We start from the raw sequence: 22,617 nt of genomic DNA on the forward strand, positions 1-22,617 counted from the left end.
AAAAATCAAAACAAAATACACTTTCTTTTTCAGACCACAGAATACTGGTGATGTTTCTCCAAATAATATTCCCAAAACCCAACGCATTCCAAAATTCCAACTAAAGCACAGGAACTGGAAACTTTTTGGAACCAAGTACTAGTCTTTCATTTCATGATTGGTGATATTTTATTTTATTTATTTATTATCATCATTATTATTTTTTTGCTTTATGGGTTACACCCGGCGATGCTCAGGGGTTACTCCTGGCTCTGCACTCAGGAATCATTCCTGGTCGTGCTCAGGGGACCACATGGAATGCTGGGAATCAAACCCGGGTCGGCCATGTGCAAGGCAAACACCCTCCCCGCTGTGCTATCGCTCCAGCCCAGATTGGTGATATTTTAAATAAAATTAAAAACAATAATTTTTATAAAATTTAAAGACGGAATTCTGTATTTTAAGAAAAATAGACTCTCTGCCATCATGTGGCACAAAGGTTATGTGGGTCACACAGTACATGATCTGCTCACTCGGAAACAAACATAATTCTCCTAAAATACAGTCACAGTCCTCTTCTGGCACATAATTTTTAGAATTTAGGGCTGCTGAGAGTTGTTCAAAGCTCCACTATTTGTGAAAGCTGGTTTGTGCTGTTTCCAAGACCCACGTAAGGGTCAAAGACAGAGCAGGCAGAGCATGTGCACTGCACTTCCCCAGGGAGGAAGGAGGCAGAGAGCAGATCACTGTCGGGCTACCCCATCTTCATGGCAAAGGCATTCTAAGCCCCTGCAGGTAAGGCGAGCCCAGCTCCGGACGTGTGCCCCTCTAAGCCGAGCGCAGCGGTTCCCCAGGACGCCCCACGCTGCGCACTCTGTGCCAAAACAAGCTGGCAGAGGACTGGGCCTTTTTATTTTTCTAAGAAACTGATCTTCGATGTGATGCCTGAAACGGCCAAGTCAGCCTGGGAGAACTCCCTGCCCCCAGGGCCGAGGGATGGCAGGATGTCAGCGGGAGCCCCCTCTAGGGCTGTGGTCCAGGAGCCCAGGGTGAGGAGACAGGTAAAGAAGTGCCCAGGCTTCCATCCCTGGCACGACCCTGGCTCCCAGCACATCTGGGTTTGAACACCAAACCGTTGGGGCCACAGTCTGGGCTAACTGGCACAGGCCAGAGGCCCCCAAACAAAAAAGTCTCATTCTCTCTTTTCCTAGGGTCTGAATGGCACGGTGTAGGGAAATGCCAGCCCCTAGCCTGCTCTGGGGGTGGGAGGGGGCAGAATGCATCCGAAGCTGGGACAGCGCCCCCGCCTGGGCTGCAGAGGGCCCACAGGCTGGAGGCGAGAAGCCAGTGTGGGACTAGGGGCGCACTACCGGGGCCCGGGGCCACCTGCGGGACCACCATCCTGCTCTCAGATTTACTCACAGGAAAGAAGCATCAGTGCCACCCTATGCTGCTCCTCTGTGGGGAAGGAAGACGAGATGCTGCATGGTATGGCACTCGCCAGTGGCCTCCCCGGCACCCCAACCACCCCCTCAGCGTCTTCTCAGCATCCTGCTCGCTCTCTCTCTCTCTCTCTCTCTCTCTCTCTCTCTCTCTCTCTCTCTTTCTCTCTCTCTCTCTTTCTCTCTCTCTCTCGGGCCCTGCCTCCCTGTCCCGCTGCAGTGAGCGCCTAGGGTGCTGCTGAGCAGGACAGGGCAGGGCAGGGCAGGGGACAGGGAAACTTCACTCCTCTTCGCTCCTTCACCTGTGCGCGAATAAACACGTGGCAGCAGAGGGTCTCACCACATACCTGGGGACCTGGACGGGAGACCCGAGGGACAGGGCCAGCTGGGGACAGCCTGTAGGCCCATATCACAGAGCAGACGGCCCCGCGGAGAGACGCAGGTGACAGGGCTCTCACACACAGCTCAGCCAGGAATGCAGACACACACTGGACAGAGGGCAGCACAGGGCGGGGCTGGGAGTTGTTCAAAGCAGCAGACAGGGCCCGGCCACTGTCCCCAGGGGTACTGGCAGCAGACAGGGCCCGGCCACTGTCCCCAGGAGGCTGGCAGCAGACAGGGCCCGGCCACTGTCCCCGGGGGTGCTGGCAGCAGACAGGCCAGGATGCTATGAGCTGGACCGGGACTCAGTGGACAGAGCAAGTGTGTGAGGGAGGCCTTATGCTGGGAAGGGGCCAGGCAGCTGTGGAAATGGCAGTTAGACTAACCTCTCAACCCAAGTTCTGGCGCAAACCTTTCCTCATTACTCAAGCACTCCTGTGCTCAGAGTCTGCGCTTCTGTGACAAGATGTCACGAGCAGTGACCCCTGTTAATGGCCATTCGAGCCGTGACAGCCACCAAGGCTCACAGAACTGAACATTAATTATTAGATGTGCCTTGATTTTATATGCCACAAGAATTTTTTAATGATGCCAATCGCCACAGATTTCATTGACTTTTTTTTTCTTTCCTTTTTTGGGTCATATCCAGTGATGCTCAGGGATTACTCCTGGCTCTGCACTCAGGAATTAGTCATGGTAGGCCTTGGGGGACCATATGGAATGCCAGGAATCAAACCCGGATCAGTTGCACGCAAGGCAAATGCCCTACCTGCTGTGCTATTGCTCCAGCCCCTACATCAAGTCTTATGAGGAACCTAATTTTAGAAATGAGAAAGCAAAATGAACTTAAAAAAAAAGACTCGGCAATGAACAATCGATGCCGAATCTGATGGAGATGTGGCAGTGTGAGGGCTGTCTCCTTGCCTCAGCAGCATGTCGGCACACAAGGCAAAGCCGCTCTTCTAAAGTCTCAACATCAGAACCGTGGCCGGCACCTGGCAGACAATCAGTGACCACTTGAACGACAAATGCAAGAATCCCTGAAGCAGCAGCTAAGTGGCCAGGAAACTGGGGTGAGGGTCACCTGTTCTGAGATTTGTCAGGATCCAACTTTTCTTTCAAACCTAAACTTAGGAACACTTCCTACTAGAAGATATTTGTGTCTGCTAATAAAAACATATAAACGTTAATGACAGTCTTAGGGCCATGGTGGTGCTCTAGCTTGAAGCTGTTCCTGGCGGTGCTTGGAGGGACATCCGGTGCCAGGGACTGAACCAGAACCATGAGATCCAGGAACGCTGCAAGTCTCCTTGGATACCCTTCCCTCCACAAAGTATCCACTCGGCACAAGTCTGCTGTTTCTACTAGCATTTGGCAGATGAGTATTTCTGCCCCTGTGTATTTCAAACATCACCTCCAACTCTCTCCCTTCGCAGGCGGAAGACAACAGAGCCCCAGGAAACAGCGACTGCTTATGCTAGATAAATGGCAGACCAGCTGTGAATGCAGAACGGACAGTTTCTTACCTGCTGCTTATTGCCTTTTCTTGTTAGCATGACAAACGGCATCGTATCTGCAGACTCCGCCTCTCCCTCCCCCCCACCAAGGGGGGGCCCTTTCCTCAGCTGGCTTTTGAGGTGCAAGGGAATGGCGACATCCAGCTGGTGCACTTTAACAGACTCACCACTCCGTTGCTTGCAAATAGAAACGGGGGAAAAAATCCACCAATAAGTACTTCAAAATGCGCAACTTTTATCAAGTACAAACAATTCAATCACAGTTCTTTATTTCTAAGAACCACCACCACTGGATTTTTCTGAGCACAGATGGAACTAAGGACCCCCGGCACCTACACACACAGCACCTGCTCCTGGCCTCGCAGAGCCCCCACCCACCCAGGAGAGGGGAGGGAAAGGCCAAACGAGGCTCAGCCAATGGACTTACTTAGTTCCCAGTCTCCTAGTTACATACACCACCCTATCTCAGAGAAACGTTCAAATCCACAAGCGAAAGGCAGGAGGGATCAGCAAGGTGGGTAAACTGATGAGCTGGACAAAGGAGGAGCAAGCTCCTACAGGTGGGCGGGAGCCCCTGCCAAGGGCTGCAGGATCACATGCGGGTCTATCAGGAGCGATATTTACTACCTGGAGATTCTCTAGCATCATCTTATCCAGAGCTTGAATGAAGTCTTCATCTTCCACACACGGCACATGTTTAAGTCCACCTCCTTTAATCATTACCTCCTTTTAAAAACAAATTATGCCAGAGTTGTTTTGTATAAGGCTTTGTTTCACTGACAACTCAGACAAAATATGGAACAAGTAAAAATTATAACACTATTATGCATTCACAAACTTAAAGAGTTTGCCGAATTTCCAAAGATTTATTTTCCAAAGGGCGGAGCGATAGCATAGTGGGTAGAGCGTTTGCCTTGCACACAGCCAACCCGGGTTCGATTCCTTCATCCCTCTTGGAGAGCCCGACAAGGTACTGAGAGTATCTCACCTGCACGCCAGAGTCTGACAAGCTCCCCAAGGCATATTCGATATGCCAAAAACAGTAACAACAAGTCTCACAATGGAGACGTTACTGGTGCCCGCTCGAGCAAATCGATGAACAGGAGGACAGTGCTACAGTGTTTATTTGCCAATATCAAAAGAAACATTTCATCGGCTAAAGGCTGTGCAGAGCCTTTCCGCCGTACTTACCGTATTCTCTTCATCAGTTTCATTCTCCTTATTGGAGTCTGTAAGGTAATCTGTGTTCTCCTCCTCTTCGTCCTCTCCTTCATCATCGTCGTTATCAGAACCCTCCTAAAACAGTCTCAGATTACTATGACACCCTGAGAAGGGTCACAGCATTTTGGTTGGTTTCTGGGCCATGTCAACTGCTCGGGAGAGTGTGCGCTGGGGACCCAAGGGCAGGTTCTGCTCCTGTCCACCAAGTGTCTCTCCAGCTCAGGTAGCCACCTGCAGGAGATCTCGAGAAGATTCTAGAACTTCTGTGCACCTGTTTACTGCTCTCACATTTCATGAGAAACGTTTCATGTCGTCTACCTACAAGGGAAGGGGCACAGCAGCCAGGCCCATCAAGACCCTGCTACAAGCTCCTCTGGGTGAGCCCTCCCCCGAACATCCTACGGATGAGTTTCCAGAGCCTTCCGTGACCGTCTCCCCTGACACTAACTTGAGACTGGGTGTCTCACAGTTCTGCTTTACTTCCCAGAAACGGAGGCGCCCAAGCTCACGGCAGCATCAGTGACAGCAGTGACCCTGCATCCCGGGAGGACCTCCTGGAGAAGATGCTCACAAGCACTTGGTTCTGTTTGGCTCTGCCCGCGTTTGCCAGAGAAAGTGTCTCTGTTCCCATACTCTTGGTGATGCTGGGGACTGAACCAGAGCCCAACAGACACAAGTCTCCAATCGAGCGACATCTCCCTGTCCCTCTTTTTTTTTTTCTTTTTGGGTCACACCCAGCGATGATGCTCAGGGGTTACTCCTGGCTCATATACTCAGGAATTACTCCTGGAAGTGCTTGAGGGACCATATGGGATGCTGGGAATTGAACCTGGGTCAGCCGCATGCAAGGCAAATGCCCTACCCGCTGTGCTATTTCTTGAGCCCCTCTGTCCCACTTTAATACAGGAACAAATGAAGGCTCAAAGAGTGCGGTGACGCATATGAAGCTACACTGCTACCAGTGACAGTGAGAAATTACACAGCATCTCCCAGCCTCTCTGTCTTCAGGAAAGTCCTGTAAAACAAGACTTGACAGAGCCTAATCGTATTTTCCCAAAAGGTACAAAAGGAGGAAAAAACACACAGGGAAAAGTTCCCATGTCTGCCTGTCTACCCCCAACGCACATCATCCACAAAAGATCGACACTGAATCCAGCTGCTTCTCACTGTGCCAAAATGACTAAGAGATCATTTCCAGGAGAAAGCAAATGCTAATCATCTGTCAACATCATCCACAGAACACGTAAAATCAGTACTAAAAATTAATTACTGGGGGCCGGAGTGATAGCACAGCTGGGAAGGCCTTTGTCTTTCATGCGGCTAACCTGGGTTTGATCCCCAGCATCCCATATGGTCCCCGAAGTCCCACCAGGAGGGACTCCTAAACACAGAGCCAGAAGTCCTGAACACCTCTGGGTGCTTTTCTTGACTTTAAGGAAGTACAAAAATGAATGTATTTTTCCCCTGTATGAACTTAATTCTGTAATTCAAAGTTAAATTTGCAAAAGAGAAGCACCTAATAATACCTTTAGCAGTATTAAAAAGGTATTTCTGATTCAAAAAAAAGGTAAAAGCTAAGCTAAAAATACATTAACATTTCTTTTCTTTTTTTGGGGGGAAGGATTGGGTTTGAGCCGCATCTGGTGGTGCTCAGGGGGATGAATCCTGGCCCTGAACTCAGGGATTCACTCCTGGAAGACTCGGGGGACCAAAGGGTAGAGAGGATTGAGCACACCCAGGTCAGCGTGCCTTGCACACAGCAACTGGGTTAGATGCCCGTACCCCTGAGCCCTTCCAGGAGTCAGCCCCCAGCACTGCTGAGTACTGCACGCTCAGAGAAGTAGAGGGGGCAGGACAGACACTGAAGCACATCCTGGGTCACACATGGACTACACAGGCACACTAAGAACAGCACCTCTTCTTCCGGGTCGTTCACTTCACTCTCGTTCCCAGACTGCTCCTCCGTTTCAGCTCCTCCCTCCTCTTCTTCCTCATCGTCATCAAGGTTCTCCCCTTCTGGCATCGAATCTTTGGAATCCTTATCATTTACGAGGCCTTAAGATGTGAGAAAGTAGAAAAATACATTGGAAAGGCGAAAGAGACAGTTTCAACACTGCAGCACTTACTGAAAACTATGCCCAGGGGCTGGCGTGACAGAACAGTGGATAGGGTGTTGGCCTGGCCAGTGGCTGACTGGGGTTGGATCCCCGTCATCCCATATGGTCCCCCGAGTACCACGAGGGGAGATCCCTGAGTGCAGAGCCAGGAGTAACCCCTGAGTAACACTGGTTGTGGCAAAAAACCCAAATACATAGGTAATTCAACCATTCACTTAGAGCAGTAAGTAAGTAAGGGAAAGTTTTGTTCTGAAGTTAAAAAAATAGATAAAAATAGTGATTTTTATCTATTCTGAGAAAACCAAGGTACATATGAATAACACATGTATACTATTTTACTATTTTTTTTTTCTTTTTGGGTCACACCCGGCAATGCACAGGGGTTACTCCTGGCTCTGCACTCAGGAGTCACTCCTGGCAGTGCTCAGGGGACCATATGGGATGCTGGGAATCGAACCCGGGTGCGTTCACGTGCAAGGCAAACGCCCTACCCACTGTGCTATCTCTCCAGCCCCCGAGTATACTATTTATAGTGGTATTAAACGGCAAATAACCCAAATCCCAGCTAACAGAATAAATTATACCACATTCATACATAAAGACATAGCCAACTGAAAAAGAATGAAGAGTTAAAAATTTTTCATGCAACAATTTAAAAAATATTTTTAAATAAAATTTTTTTAAAAAATTCACGTGAGGAAGAATTTCATACATTATGTGATAAAAGTTGGCGATGTGAAAATACTGAAATGTGGAACCTCATGAAAGAAAAAAGTGTGTATGAAAACATTTATATATGTTTATCTTTGTGTATGGAATACTGGTGATCTTTTTTGTTTGTTTTCATTATTTTCCTGATAATTATTAGTTTAAAATGAAATCATTTGAAAGTGCCTGAAAACCAAAAATTACCATAAGCAAGATATTATGCTAATATCTTATGGTATAGCAAAAAACAAAACAAACTAGATTTAATGCATACATCTACTCCTGAATTGCTGACAATTTAGACTCTAAGCAGCAGGAGGAAATGGGGGTGACCTGAGAAGCATAATGATTCTAGCTGCCACTATCTTTTAAGAACCACATCTCCACATCTACAAACAGTAAACAATTTTTTTTCTTTCCATAACTGAGGGTGGGGGACCCCCTGGGGTACTGGGACTAGAACCCAGGCCCTCTGTCTGCCAGGCAAGCATGCACTCAGCCGATCCCTCTGGTCCCTCCTTCCCGGATTCTGAGCACAGATGCCTGAGAAGAAGCTTGATGTATTTTAATTTGACTCTGGTCTCGAAAGGACAAGGCGCATTCCATTGCTCTTGGACCGCAAACAGCACCAAACCAGTATTTTCTCATACACACCATACAGATAACGCTATTCACAAAGGCTTTGGGAAAACAGAGGTAAGGCTTAATTATTTCAAAACACATCAAGTAAGTGAAACAAAAGAAGAAAACAAATAAGTAAGTCTTCTGCTTGAAATAACTGTTCTATACCATTAGAAACCTGAAAAGAAAAAGAAGGTAGATAAGGGGCTGGAGCAATAGCACAGTGGGTATGGCGTTTGCCTTGCACACAGCTGACCCGGGTTCAATTTCTAGCATCCCATACAGTCCCCTGAGCACCGCCAGGAGTAACTCCTGAGTGCAGAGCCAGGAGTAACCCCTGTGTATCGCCCGGTGTGACCCAAAGAAGAAAAAAAAAAGTAGACAACTTGGGGAGAAAGTGCAACTAATAAAAAGAACCATTAATTGCTCTTACGAGTTTAGTAGGCAGAAAAGCTAGCGGTTGCCTCTCTAGCAGAGCCCCTGAAGCTAGCTCCCCGACACTGCACGGCCCCCAGCGGCCCACCCAGCACCACTGACTCCAAGCACCATCAGGCTCATACCAAGACAGGGACTGCTGGGGGCAGGACCCCCAAACTCCAGGCACCAATGGAGGGGGACCCCGCAAAAAAAAAATCTTATTACCATGCTGAACATAGTATGAAAAAGGTTTAAGAGAAAAAATTAAATGCTCAGGCTTATCCAAATTGATTCTTCAAATCTGCAACGTGAAGTGATACAACTGGTCCAACTGGTAAGGCCAGAGTTTCTGAGCGTCAGACAGGTGCCATACAGCGTCAGGCACAGAACAGCCCATGGAGCTTGGAGGCCAGAGGCTGTGCTCTCCCTACTGACCATGGCCCAGCTGCCCACAGTCCTCTCTGGCAAGTTGCAGGAGGAAAAGGGAGGAAACCAAGCTCTCTAGCAGTACATCTCCTCTAGTCCAGAAAGAGAGGCGGCACTCCTAGTGAGTGTCAGGCCTAACCGCCCAGCAGTTCCTAACACCTCACAAGGACTCCCCTCCCCTCCTTCTAGCCTGCACGGTCGCAAAACACACACACAAAAAACGCTTGTTGAAAATGTATACCACGCAAGCAGATAGTAGATAAGCGACCCAAAATTCTAAAATTAAAAGAATTCGCCAGGCAGGAGCAAAGGGTACAGCAGGGAGGGGTTTGCCTTCACAGGGCTGACCTGGATTCGATCCCTGACACCCTGTATGGTCCCCTGAGCACCATCAGGTGTGACCCAAAATATAAAATAAGAGAAGCCGACAGGTTGGTTTCTGTGCCTACCATTTGCTTCAAGTCCCACTTGACTATTTTCCTTCAAACTAAGGTAACTCAATGAAATCAAGAAAAGGTCACCAGAGTCTACCCAACGCTCTCCTGTGACAGTCATCATAGAAGAGAGAGGCCAGAGCAGACGCTGCCAAAGATGCAGAGCAAACTCCAGGACCCGCCTTCACTTCCCTTCTGTGATTAACTGCTTACCTAGTTTTATTAAGAATTCTCGTTCCAAGTCGTGCACCTGCCTGATGGATTCTTCCAGAGAATCGCAGAGCTTGATCTTTGGTCTAAGCAGCTCAAGAGTATCACTGATCATGTAATCTATGTCAATAGGAAATGGGTGGTCTTTTGTCCAAACCTCCAGACTTTTCTTCCACCAAACGTAACGCTGGAGACAAACAAACAAAATTAAATGGCGCCTCCATTGTGTATTTTCAATTCTAAAAATCATCCTGCAAAAGACTTAATCCAAGGAGGGGCACACTGTCTCTGATATATGAACACTGTCCTGTTTTCTTCTCAGAGTCAAAAGAACAATGACGAACACGAGCGGCATACCTGAAAATATACAAGGAAGCAATCAAGTTTTCGTTTGCTGGAGCCTCTGTCGAAGTACTGGCCGCAGGTGTCCAAAATAGTGCAGACTAGTCGAATTCGGAAGAGATGCTCTGGAGGGTCCAGCGAGCTCGGCGAGCCATCAGGGTTGACACCAAACGAAGTAAAGGAATAAAGAGTTCGAAAGATAACAGCTGATTCCACCATTCGGTAATTATAAAGTTCTCCTAGGAACTTGGCACTGCTGATACGTCTCTGATTAAATTTTGGCTGATTAACCTGAAGGGAGAGTGGAAGGCACAGAGAGGGGAGAACACTGCCATTAAAAAAAGTGAAGGGGTGGAAAAGGGGTGAATGTCCTTCCTCTTTGGAAGTAAAGTGATCGCCCCCGGGTGCCCCTTTTCTGTCTCTAGGAAACAGCTCTCTTTAAAATACTGCAATAAAAAGACTCGACTGAACAGTATACTTAGTATGAAGTGATCACTAAATGGATTGATAGCGTGAAACGGTCAGATGCAGTTCTCTCAATACTGCCATAAATTTTCTCTGCATTCCAGGAATCAAACACCTTCTTATTCCAGAGGTATAAAAGGCCCCCGAGAGAAGCAGGGTTTATCAAGAAACCACTAACTCCAAAGTAGCACAAGGAAATGACAGCAGGAGAAAGGATGGTTTTCAAAGGATTATTTTCAATAGTGAGATTTAAAGGTCATTCGAGGGCCAGAGCGATAGTAGGGCCGGGAGGGCATTTGCCTTGCAGGGGGCCGACTACGGGTCCATCCCCAGGATCCTATGTGGTCCCCAAGCACCGCAGGAGCAACTCCCGAGTGCACAGCCATTCCCGTGCTTACCTCCATTCCTAACCGAATATCCTCTAAAACCCCATCCACAACGTGTATTCCAACATCCTCCTGATACAGCACCAGCCCTGCCAGGAGGTTGGCCACACAGTGAATGCTGTTATATTTCACGTTCCAGATGTTTATCATACAACAAATGACATAGTCTTTCACTTCTTGGTCCTGCCAGGGTAATTTGCGCATCTGTCTCAAAACCTAAATGAAGAGAATTTGTCCATTACTATAATGAGCACACCACAGCAATGAATTCAACATAAATAGGTCTAGATTCTTTTTTTAAAATTTGTTTTAAGCTTGGCAGATTTTATTCGTTTTTGCTTTTTGGGTCACACCTTACTCCTGGCTCTGCACTCAGGAATCGCTCCTGGCGGTGCTGGGGGACCATATGGGATGCCGGGGATCGAACCCGAATCAACCGCGTGCAAGGCAAACGCCCTACCCACTGTACTATCGCTCCAGCCCCAGGTCTATATTCTTGACTGTGGCTGTGTGGTCTGTTTCAAAATGGGAAACACTTCATGGTAGCACACGTATCAGAACAGACTCGGGTTCAATCCCTGGTACCACACGGCCTCCGAAAGTTTCCTTAATAGTTCTGCTTCAATTTCTTCACTGACAATGTGAAGAATGCTCTGCGTCTACTTTGTGGGGTGCTGAAGGATTATATGAACAACTGATCTAGAGTACTGAAATACAGGTTTCTGATCCCAAACAACACACTGGAGAAGGAGTGCGAAAGGATGACATCCGTTGAACACTGACAAACGTGGTCCCTCTGTAGGGAGCCCAACAACCACTGTCCCACACTTCCGTGATGACTGACCTTCTCAGTGGTGACCTTGGAGAGGTCCTTGTACAGCAGTTTCCGGACATACTCCTGGAGCGGAGGCCTCTTTTTCTTCACCGTTTTCTCAGCCGGGGGAGGGTTGCAATAGTAATAAGCATTCTCCACCATCGTGACGTACCTTGCATCGAGATGCATTGCTTGTTTCTTTCTCATCATTTGTTCCTACAATTAAAATCCAAACTCATCAAAACCCTTTCATCCCAAGATTTTCCTAATTCTAAGTCAACTTCCATTTTTAGTGGCAAGACTTCAGGAAAAGGGAAAAAGAAAACAATAATCCACCAGGTATTCTGGAAAGCACGTGGGCCCCCTCAGACCACAGAGCACACTCTGGAACAAATTCACCCGGGACTGCTTGCTCCAAGCCTGCTCCACTGAAACTCACGCTTCCTACATCTATCAGTTCAGAGCAGTTCTGACAAGTGGCTGGTCTCTCAGTAAGACCCGGCTCACATTCACGACGAGGGACTGAAGAAACAAGAACAGAGAAACTCAGACAATGCTTGCTCTGGCTCACCCACAAGCACCACCCGAGAAGAATTTATCCTTAGAGCTTGTGCCCTCTTGTATTGCACCAGGAAATTCTGACTTGTTTCCACAAACAAGAAAGCCAAAAGCCAAATTTCACCTGATACATGTCCAGGGTCCTTAACTCACTGACTGAGCCCACATCATCTACTAAGGCTTGGCCCCTCTGGACACGCTGGGCAGGCTGGTGTCCTGTTAGCTGGTTCACGGTGGAGCCCAGAGAGATTCAAACAGCACACCTAGGTCTTAAAACGGCGTCCATTTAAGGATTGAGATAATTGGATTCACTCAGTCCCTGACACACATTCCTCTTGGAACTTAAGATAAGCTAGGCACTATGCAAAATGCTAGGAAATGGCCAACAAACAAGAAAATATGATTCCCGCTTTGTAAAAACAAGTCTAATTAGTCTGGGACAAAGAGGGAAAAGCTGGCCCACAAATAAACTTAGTGTGACCAGTGTACGAAGGAAAATGCCGCGGTGCTGGGATGAGGAGGAATAATGGGCTCACTTACTACCTATACTGCAAACCGTAACACCAAGAAGGACAGAGTAAGAGGAAGTGTGCCTGCCACAGAGGCGGGGAGATGGGGTAGGGGTGGCGGAAGGGATACTGGGAACACTAGTGGTGGAGAGTGGGCACTGGTGGAGGAATGGGTACTCGATCACTGTATAACTGAAATGTAATCATAAAAGTTTGTAAGTCTGTAACTGTATCACATAGTGATATATTAAAAAAAGAAGAAGAAGAAGAAGAATGGGCTCCTACTTTTCACTTAAGAGCTATTAGGGCAAACCTCTCCAAGAAGTGACATTTTAGCTCTGACCACGAAAGAAGCAGAGCAGTGGCGAGGGTGAGAACAGAGGTTATGAGGGGAGCTAAGGGGCAGCGAGGTGGGGGCAGGGTAAGGGGCTGGGGGTGACGCTCAGACTAAGGTCAGTACAGGGTCGGCGAGATGAGATGAAGCTGGTCACACAGAAGCTCCAGAGCTGGAGAGTTGTGGGTTCCAGGCGTGTGGGACACCTCCAGAGCTGGACGTCAGAATGATGGGGGGTGGGGGGGAAGGGGGGCACGGTGTCCAGCTCTACTCAGGTCACGTCTGGTCAGCTCCAGAACGGGCAGTGACGCTTCTCTGTGGATACCCAGGACTAAAAAGCTCCCCGCCTCATGTCTGGAGCCTCGGCCAAGCTTTCCCACGCTCTGCTCTGCTCTCCTGAGGAAGCCGTCACACACTGGGGAGAAGTCTGCTCTGTGAGTCAGACCCCTTGTGAGTACACCAGGCTCTCGACTGTTTCTCGTCTGCTAATGCTGCGTGCACGCACATGTGTTTGAGTGTGTGCGTGTGCGCACATGTGTGTACACAGCTTACTGACACTCCATTTTAACTTGTGAACGCTTTAGCCTGTGCTGATACTTCGAAGACAACGAGAACAGTTCCACACTTCTAACAGCTCTTCTACCACTGGGCCAGCACTGCTCCACAGACTGGCCATGGAAACCACCGGTGGAGGCTGCTTTACAACGGTCTCCCCAACACATACGTCAAACTGATCAAACATCAGTCCAGAACAGTGCCGAATTCAAGCCAGTTCAAGCATTTTATGCTTCCAAACAAACCCCAGTGTACTTCGGACACCCTCTAGGCATGTGACTGCTTATCACCTTCCCGGACCCGTGCTGGGGGCTGGCCCTCATCTAGGGACCTGGATTCAGACTCGGCCTCTCGTTGCACATTTCTTCTTCCTCACCTCACAGCACTTCCCCAGCACATGCCAACAGTCTCTGCTTCCTAACACCACAAAAAGGGCTCGATATCAGCCACCCGAGTCCTGCCTGCATGCCACCACCGTGCCCCTTCCTGCTGACTTTTCTGTCCTGCCTGTCGTCTTCCCTCCACACCGATCTTTCTGAAAATACCAGCCTGGGGCCTGAGAACAGCGCCTTAGCACCTGCTTCACAAGCGTGAGGCTGGTGAGACCCGTCATCCAACCTAGGCAGCACCTGGTGTGCCAGGTGCAGTCCCAGCAGCTCTGCAGGCTGGGGTCATCAGTGCCACCCAGAGCCTGTGACTTCCATGGTCTGTGACTCTCGACAGGCGCTAGACTGTGGAAACAGCGCAGCAAATGGATGGCTCCCAGGGAGTGCGGTCACCAAATGCTCAGACAATGGAATAGGACCCCAGCAAGCACCACAACTAACAAAGTGTGTGCAAAGTATGGGACACACACACACACACACATGCACACGCGCACACACTCCTTATCCTATCTGGATCCTTTCTGTCCTACCCGATGAAGCATCACACACACACACACACACACACACACACCTGGATCCTTTCTGTCCTACCTGATGAAGCATCACACACACACACACACACACACCCTCCTTATCCTATCTGGATCCTTTCTGTCCTACCTGATGAAGCATCATACACACACACACACACACACACACACACACATACACACCTGATCCTATTTGTCCTACCTGATAAAAGCTTTTCAATGGTACTTACAGCCCTAGGAAGGGTGAGAGACATCACAGAGGCTGATGGGGCTGATCGCAGTTCAGGCCCCAGCACGGCCCGGGGTAGCCCTGGAGGTCCCCACACCCCACCAGGCACTGATTCAACCCCAGGGCCGAGCTGTCCCCAGGTCCTCAGCCCCTTACCAAGAGTACACTGGTCCTCAAGTGTGATTCTGGAGATCTGAAAAGAAATCTTCCACATGTTTCCAGTAGGGTACACGCCATTTCAATATGGTGATGGGAAAAGTCGGACAGAAGCATCTATAATAATGAAAGTAATAAAAAGACCCAGAAAGACTTCATTCCTATTAGAGAAAGAAAATACTATACTTCTAGTGTTTATGACAACTTTAAAAATGTCAGTGTAGAAACCAAAAGCTCATCTACACGAGCTAAACAAGCTTGTTCGCAAGGCATCCTTTCGATGAGTCAAAATTTTCTGACTGAAAATTTCAATGTATTTAATGTCTTTCCTCAAACAGATGTATGAAGACTACTATTAAAACCTTTTCTATATTCATAGATGCTACGTAAACACACACCACATACACAGATGATATTTTCTAAACGGCTTTTACTGTTTTGTTTGGGTTTGGTTTACATGACATTTACTTTTCAAAATTCTGACAACAAAAGGCTTGTACGAAATTCATAAACAAAATACGCCACCGAGGCATTTTAGAATTTATCCTCCCAATATTTTTCTGAGCTCAATTTCAAAACCAAAATAGATTTGGATATTTCATTTAATAACTTGGCTTTTGTGGCGGAGCATGAGTGTATTTTCATTTCATTTTCTTTATGACATGACTCAGATGGTGCACAGAGTCTAAACCAAGCACTCTACTACGAGCAAGTCTGTGTGGAAGAGCGGAGGTTCTCCCAGTCCCAGAAGTGCTCATGGGGCCCAGGGGCACCCAGCCCTACAGGCCACATGGTTTCGTGGTGCAGTGTGAACCAGGCTGTCCCCCTCAAGCTGGGGGCCCCGGGCGGCTGGGGATCCACCCACCTCAGGGCGGAAGTGAGCAAAGGACCGCAGCCCTGTGGGCCGCCTCCCAGACCCCTCAGTGATCCTGATCTATCTGGAGACCATAACCCTGTGACAACCATCTAGGACTGTAGTTCCTTCACATGAATTTTTAGAAATGGAATTTTTGTGTCAAAGAAATGTGCATCCGTCTGACATATGCTTTTGATCACCGACATAAACAAAGAAATATATTTGCCCGGATGAGGCCCCTACCGAGGCACGCGCTCTTGAAACTTGAGCAACGTCCCAAGCACAGACAGGTAACGCAACACATCCTGGGTAATCACACGGGACACAAATTTGATTGATGCGGTTCAACTTGGGGTTTTCCAAATATATCTAAATTCACGCTAACCATTCTGTGTGATATCCCAAAGGAATTAAAGGGAAAACCCACTGCTGGCGAGAATCAACTCCACTAGAAGGGAACGCACTTTGTCTGCATCAGCTTCCCAATGGGATGACCTACGTGGGAAACCAGGGCGTGCGGTCACCAAATGCTCAGTCTTCTTGGATTTGCTTAGACTTTATGGCTGATTCCTGGTAAAGGATTCAACGTTTGAAGCAACTGATAATGGGTATGTGATCAATTACAATTGATTACTGTATTCAACTCAGTATATTGCTAGTAATTTGGTCTTCCTCCAAATTAATCATTTTATTTTTTTAGCACTCACAACTAAAAATGTATGTTTTTTATTAGTAAAAAAATCACCACTTACCTTTAAACAATGGAGTGTGTCATTTTTGGTGAACATCTTAAACTTAGTAAGTTCTCCAATAAAACGAACAGTTTTATTTTTTGTTTCAATATTGATCTGGTCCTTTTTTCGTACCTACAAAATAAAAAAGATTAGATCCTATTTAGACAATTAACAACTTAAAATCTGATAAAAACATATATTTCACCCCAAATATTTTAAATTAATGTAGTATAATTTCTTGCTATACTTAAATTATTTTAAGGCAAAATATGCTATAGAGAATACAAAAGCAAAGATGTCTTTTGCAAAACAATTCCATGGTCACATGGTTGGGGAAACCACATTTTCATCATATTTAGAGGTTCTCAAATAAGGAAAACTTAATTCAATGGTTCTCAAATTTATTTGGCAATATAAAACCCCTTTTAAAAACTGCTGACTACTAATTCCTCTACTAAATTAATATAAGGAATACACGTTAAGAAATGCTGCTTTAAGAATAATGAATACCAATAACTCTCTTAAGCAAATATACTAAAGCTTAGTTGATGTAGTAGTTACAAAGTAAATACCACTTTTTTATTATAACTTCATAAAAATTTCTAATATAATTGCTATTATTTTATTCTTACCGACAGTAAATGAGGCAAAATTCAAATACTCTGCAAATATAAGCTCTCTACTTATGGCCCATATTTTAAGAAACATTGACTACAACAAAATTTCTTTACAATGGCATGCTACAAACAGATACATCAAGATAACTAGAATCATGTCTAACCCCAAAAATTTCATTTTCATCAGAAAACAGAAATCTTTTGAATAACAACAACCCTAACATAATGGTGCTTTCAATTAAGTCGGTGTCATATTTTTCTTCCAGAATAAAATCACAGTGCTGGATCCACCCAGAATTCTGAGGAATACTACTTTTAAAAAACTGAGTTTATATGTAAAAATAACACTAACCAATAACAAAAAATTAATATTAAAATTCCAGTCTCTTGTTAACTGCACTCTATTGCAATGTCCCCTCTAGTTATGTGCTGGGGTACAAAATAAGACTTAATCTCACCAGTGACTAAACAATTCATGGTAGCCATTTCTAGAAACACTGAATTTTCAGACCCAGATAGCAAACACCAAGAATGTACCTTCTTAATTTTTCAGGAATATATATTGTTATTACTATACCAATCAGAGGAAGGTGTTTAGATTTTTTTTTTTCAGATCTTTAGGAATAATTTTAAAATACAACCACGCTTACTCATCAAAATTCACAGTAAACCTGAAACTCATTAAAACCTCACTGATCTGAAGGACCAACAAAACGACATCAAATAAAAATCACAAAAACGTCAATTACAGAACTTTATTTTTGGCTTGGGGGGGGTCACAACTGACTACACTCCGGAACCACTCCTGACTGTGTTCAGGGGTCGCTCCTGGTAGACGCAGGGACTAGAGGGGATCCCAGGGACCAAGGTGCATGGCTGCATGTGAGGCAAGAATCCTACCCGCTGTACTGTTGCTCCAGCTCCGACAGAACTTTATTTGTATCACAACTTATTAAGCATATAGATAGTCTTGAAATTAGAGCAAATAGAAAAGCCAGAACCAGGGTCCGTTTATAACGTTAAACAGTGCAATACCGAAGAAACTTGACTTCAGCCATGAAAGTTAAAAGAGCACAGCCTTCATGAAGACCCTCTCACAAGGAAATAGGATAAATACAGTATCCAGGAAGTTCCTCTTAGGAAGTTATCTTCTTTTATGGACTCCTAGCTTAGAAGGTGTATACTCTCAATCAGATGTGCTGCATTTAAATCGAGCTGCCACTTCATGCATTGCTCAACTTCCTCACCTATACAATGGAAGCAATCCAAGTGACCAATGTTCTCTATCTCTGGACCTCTACTAGATGGGCACTAAATAAATGCTCACTGAGTAAACAAAAGGCTTCCCTGTTTCCCAGTGGTGCTCAGGGGCTGCATTAGTCCTGGGGAATCAAAGCCGGCCCTCCTGCAGGCCCAGCAGGTATCTCTTGGGCACCAAACACTGCACACTTATGGTGCTTACAGGGGGCTGGAGCAAGAGTGGACACGCACGTGGCCGACCTACAGTCAATCCCTGGCCCCAGAGAGTCCCCTGAGACCCCAGGATTGACCCCTGAGCACAGAGCTGGGAGATCCCTACATATCTACCAATCTAGACCGATCTTAGAGGTATAAAAGAGCAAAAGATTTGGTCATAACATCGAAGCCCTAGTGGTGCTTTGGTGTCATCTTTTGGATGCTGAACAAGCCGCATAAGCAGAGATACATAAACTCCCAGAACCTGCTGGACTGGTTGGTAAAGTGAGAAGAGAAATAAAGAGGCTATGAGCTGGGGCACTAGCTACAAAGAGAAAGTACATCTTTTTATGTGCAGGAAGCCCAGGTCCAGTCCCCAACACAAGGTTCCCTGCACAGCTAGCGCCAGCCCCACGCCCCAGCAACAAGCCGGAAGTGGCCCCAACAAAACAAAACCGGGGCATGGGAGATCATGGCGGGAACTTCCCTTCATACACACTGTATATAACCAAGGATCATACAACCTTTAGGATGCAGAAGGAATGTTTCAAATGACATCCTGAGTGAGAGAACTATTGAAAAGATACAAGTTCATCAATGAAAGGCTAGAGAAGAAAATAGGTACAGAAAATAACTAACATATTAACTCAAACTACTTTTAAGTGCTGAGGCTCCTTCCCTTCTTCCTACTAAACTTTGTATTTTGTGAATCACACCATGCGCGAGTTCCAGTTTTTAAAAAGATAAGGGGACTGGAGAGAGTACAGAGGGGGAGGGCAGAGAGGGGAGGCGGCTCTTGCCTTACACACAGCCAACCTGGGTTCAATCCCTGGCAACCCATGTAATCCCCCAGGCATCGCTAGGAGTAATTTCTGAGTGCAGAACCAGGAGCTACTACTGAGCAACACCAGGTGACCCAAAATAAACTTAAAAATAGGTAAAGGCTGGGGCTGGAGCAATAGCACAGCGGGTAGGGCATTTGCCTTGCACACAGCCAACCCAGGTTCGATTCCCAGTATCTCATATGGTCCCCTGAGCACCGCCAGGGGTGATTCCTGAGTGCATCGCCAGGTGTGATCCAAAAAACACCAAAATAAATAAATAATAAGTGAAGGTAAAACAAAAAATGCGTAGCAAAGCATTTCAAAAGTAATACAGGAAGTTGAATTTTAGGGAGAGCAGTTATTTGTGCATGCACAAGCACGTGCACACACACACTCTCGAAACAGGGTGGGAGACACAAGAGTGCAGAACCAGGAGTTACCCCTGTGCATCGCCAGGTATGACCAGAAAAAGCAATAAATAAATAAATAAAAATAAGCATACTTCTCTTTCAATATTTTCTAGTTTCTTTTGTTGATTCCTTAAAGAGTCAAAAGCTGGTTTTTTGGGGGGGCAAGCCTGGGACCCACACCCAGCAGTGGTAAGGACTTACTCCTGGGGTAAAGTAAAAAAGTAAAGTAAAGGCCCTCCCGTTGATCATCGATTTGCTCGAGCGGGCCCAGTAACGTCTCCATTGGAGACTTTGTTGTTACTGTGTCTGGCATATCGAATACTCTCGGTAGCTTGCCGGGCTCTCCGAGAGGGGCGGAGGAATCGAACTCAGGTCGGCCATGTTGGCTGCGTGCAAGGCAGACGCCCTACTCCTGGGGTACCCGGGATTAAACCCAAGTCAGCTTCATGGCAGGCAAATGCCCTACCTGCTGTACTACTGCTCTGGTCCCAAGAGTCAATTTCTGTAATGGTACTGTAGCACTGTCCTTCCGTTGTTAATCAATTTGCTTGAGCGGGCACCAGTAACGTCTCACAACAAATTGTAAGACTTGCTGTTACTATTTTTGGCATATTGAATACGTCATGGGGAGCTTGCCAGGCTTTGCCGTGCGGGCAAGATACTCTCGGTAGCTTGCTGGCTCTCTCTCGAGCCCGGGTTGGCTGCGTGCAAGGCAAATACCCTGCCCGCTGTGCTATCGCTCCAGCACGTAACAGTACAGATGAATAAAAATATATATATATAAAATATATATATATTCCTCTACAATGTCTCTTGAAAGGCTATAGCTCTATAATGAATAATCTTTATAGCCTGAGGAGCACTTCCTATTCATTTACTGATGAAAGTAGAAACTAAACTAACTTACAAAGTAAATTCATGAGCATTAATAAAAACTCTTAGACATAAAAGTCAGGATTCCAAAGCATTCTAAAACTCCACCCATAGATACCATGGTTTGTCTCCTTTTGTTTCATCAAAGCTTTATTCATTTTATCATTCAACTGCTTTTTCTGTTGCTAAATACTCTTTACAAGTCTCTACCTAAGTAAGTTTGGCTTCAAAGGAATTTATTTTATTCTATGGATCACTGTCTCCAAATTAGGGCAAGTTGAGATTTTTATCTACAGAGATATGGATTAAGACTTTTTTCCTTTGGTGCTGGAAAATATACTCTGGAGAGGGACAGATGTTGGAACACTGTGTGACTGAAACCTACTCATGAACAACTATGTAACTGTATCTCAGGGTGATTCCATTTTTTCCCTTTTTTTTTTAATTGTATCATTGTGAGATACACAGTTACAAAGTTGCTCATGATTTGGTTTCAGTCATACGATATTCTAACATCCATCTCTCCACCAGCATACATTTTCCACCACCAATTCCCCAGTTTCCTTCCTGCTACATGCTCATGTGCCTGCCCCTATGGCAGACACTTTTCTTCTCTTTCTCTCCTTCTGGGCATTATGGCTTGCAATACAGGTACTGAAAGGTTATTACATATATCCCTTTACCGACTTAAAGCACTCAGTTCTTGTCCAGAGAGATCATTCCCAACTATCACTGATAGACCTCTTTAGGAATCAACTGTCAACCAATATATAGAACATGGTGATACCCACCGATATCAGTTTCTTTTTTCATCCCTGACAATATGACTGTATTTTTCCCACACAAAAGCATTTTTATTATAATGAGGGAGGCAGGGAGGCAGATTCTATAATAATGACTCTTTCAAAGGATGAATATCTGATGGTGAATTTAGGGTCTCAGAAACAAGTCTAAGAAGGAATATTGTCACATCAGGCAAGGGCAGTGCCAACTCAGCAGGCAAAGGACACTGAATGCAACATGAGTTTGAGAAGCTCAAGCAAGAGGGGAGAGATTAAGTAGCTCAAAATCCCAGGAGCAGATGAAATTTTCATCGATATAAACATGGTCATAATTCAGAGTGCAATGGCTTGTATGCACAGGCTTGAATCCCCAGCTATCACACAGAGCCTAGAGTGAACTTTAGCATCACCTACTGAGTTCCTCCTGTGGGTCTCTTCCTAAACCTTTGCCAATGCCTCCATTCTCTCTTTGTCCTCCTGATAACTCCTACTCCCTCTTCTGTGTTCCACATTCTGTTGCATCTCAAACCTTTCACTCATGGTGATTCAATTTTTAAAAAATAATAAAATATAAATTTATTGAAGGCACGATAGCACAGCGGTAGTGCGTTTGCCTTGCACGCAGCCAGCCCAGCAGAGCCGGTTGATTCCTCTGCCCCTCTCGGAGAGCTCAGCAAGCTATCGAGAGTATCTCGCCCGCACAAAGCCTGGCAAGCTACCCATGACATATTCAATATGCCAAACAGTAACAACAAGTCTCATGATGGAGATGTTACTGGGTCAGCTCGAGCAAATCGATGAAAAACGGGAGGACCGTGCTACCATGCTAAAAGGAAAAATAAAATTAGACTTTCTTCTTGGACGATGTATTAATATTGCTTTATTTCACACTTCTGCACTTACCATTTTTTAAAGCTTGTACTTAAGATGTGGTACAAGTGCACATATAATTTATAAATAGTCATGCCTTGTTGAAACATGTAGTGAACTTATTTTACCAGTAGAAAGGCAAAAGACCTACACAACAAAAAGACCACACATTTAAAAATACCAGTACTGGGTATAGGCAGGTAAGGCACTTGCCTTGCAGTCAGCCCAGGTTCGACTCCCAGCACCATAGAAGGTTCTCCAGTAACATTAAGAGGGAGCCCTGAGCACAGAGCCTTCAGTATGACCAGGTGTGGCCCCAAGACTAAGTAAACATATATTACACACATATCTTAGTGATGGTGATTTTAATAAATGTTTATATTTAAATAAATGTGGCTAAAAAAATAATAAAATAAATAAATGCTGCTTCCTCTATTGGGGGGGAGGGGTGTGAAGGAG

General features: G+C 46.0%; 2 protein-coding genes across 5 annotated transcripts in view; one reads left to right on the forward strand and one right to left on the reverse strand.

Moving 5' to 3' along the window:
* Window positions 1–22,617, forward strand: part of SEC61A2 (SEC61 translocon subunit alpha 2) — a 257,743-nt gene that overhangs the window by 122,760 nt on the left and 112,366 nt on the right. The gene's annotated exons all lie outside the window — the stretch shown is intronic.
* The window catches only part of UPF2 (UPF2 regulator of nonsense mediated mRNA decay), a 79,386-nt gene that overhangs the window by 7,774 nt on the left and 48,995 nt on the right, over window positions 1–22,617 (reverse strand). For 2 of the 4 annotated variants that reach the window (XM_056114698.1, XM_056114699.1), the window contains 10 exons: window positions 16,346–16,459; window positions 14,738–14,854; window positions 11,511–11,696; window positions 10,679–10,882; window positions 9,831–10,106; window positions 9,477–9,660; window positions 6,456–6,595; window positions 4,511–4,615; window positions 3,947–4,045; window positions 3,329–3,496 (listed from right to left, as the gene is read on the reverse strand). In XM_056114698.1, coding sequence (XP_055970673.1) covers window positions 3,329–3,496; window positions 3,947–4,045; window positions 4,511–4,615; window positions 6,456–6,595; window positions 9,477–9,660; window positions 9,831–10,106; window positions 10,679–10,882; window positions 11,511–11,696; window positions 14,738–14,854; window positions 16,346–16,459 — 1,593 coding nt within the window. Of the gene's footprint in view, window positions 1–3,328; window positions 3,497–3,943; window positions 4,046–4,510; window positions 4,616–6,455; window positions 6,596–9,476; window positions 9,661–9,830; window positions 10,107–10,678; window positions 10,883–11,510; window positions 11,697–14,737; window positions 14,855–16,345; window positions 16,460–22,617 lie in introns of all 4 variants that reach the window. The other 2 variants (XM_056114694.1, XM_056114697.1) reach the window with 1 other exon arrangement.

Source organism: Sorex fumeus, unplaced genomic scaffold, assembly GCF_029834395.1.
Source record: "Sorex fumeus unplaced genomic scaffold, SorFum_2.1 ptg000026l, whole genome shotgun sequence".
Lineage (NCBI taxonomy): Eukaryota > Metazoa > Chordata > Mammalia > Eulipotyphla > Soricidae > Sorex > Sorex fumeus.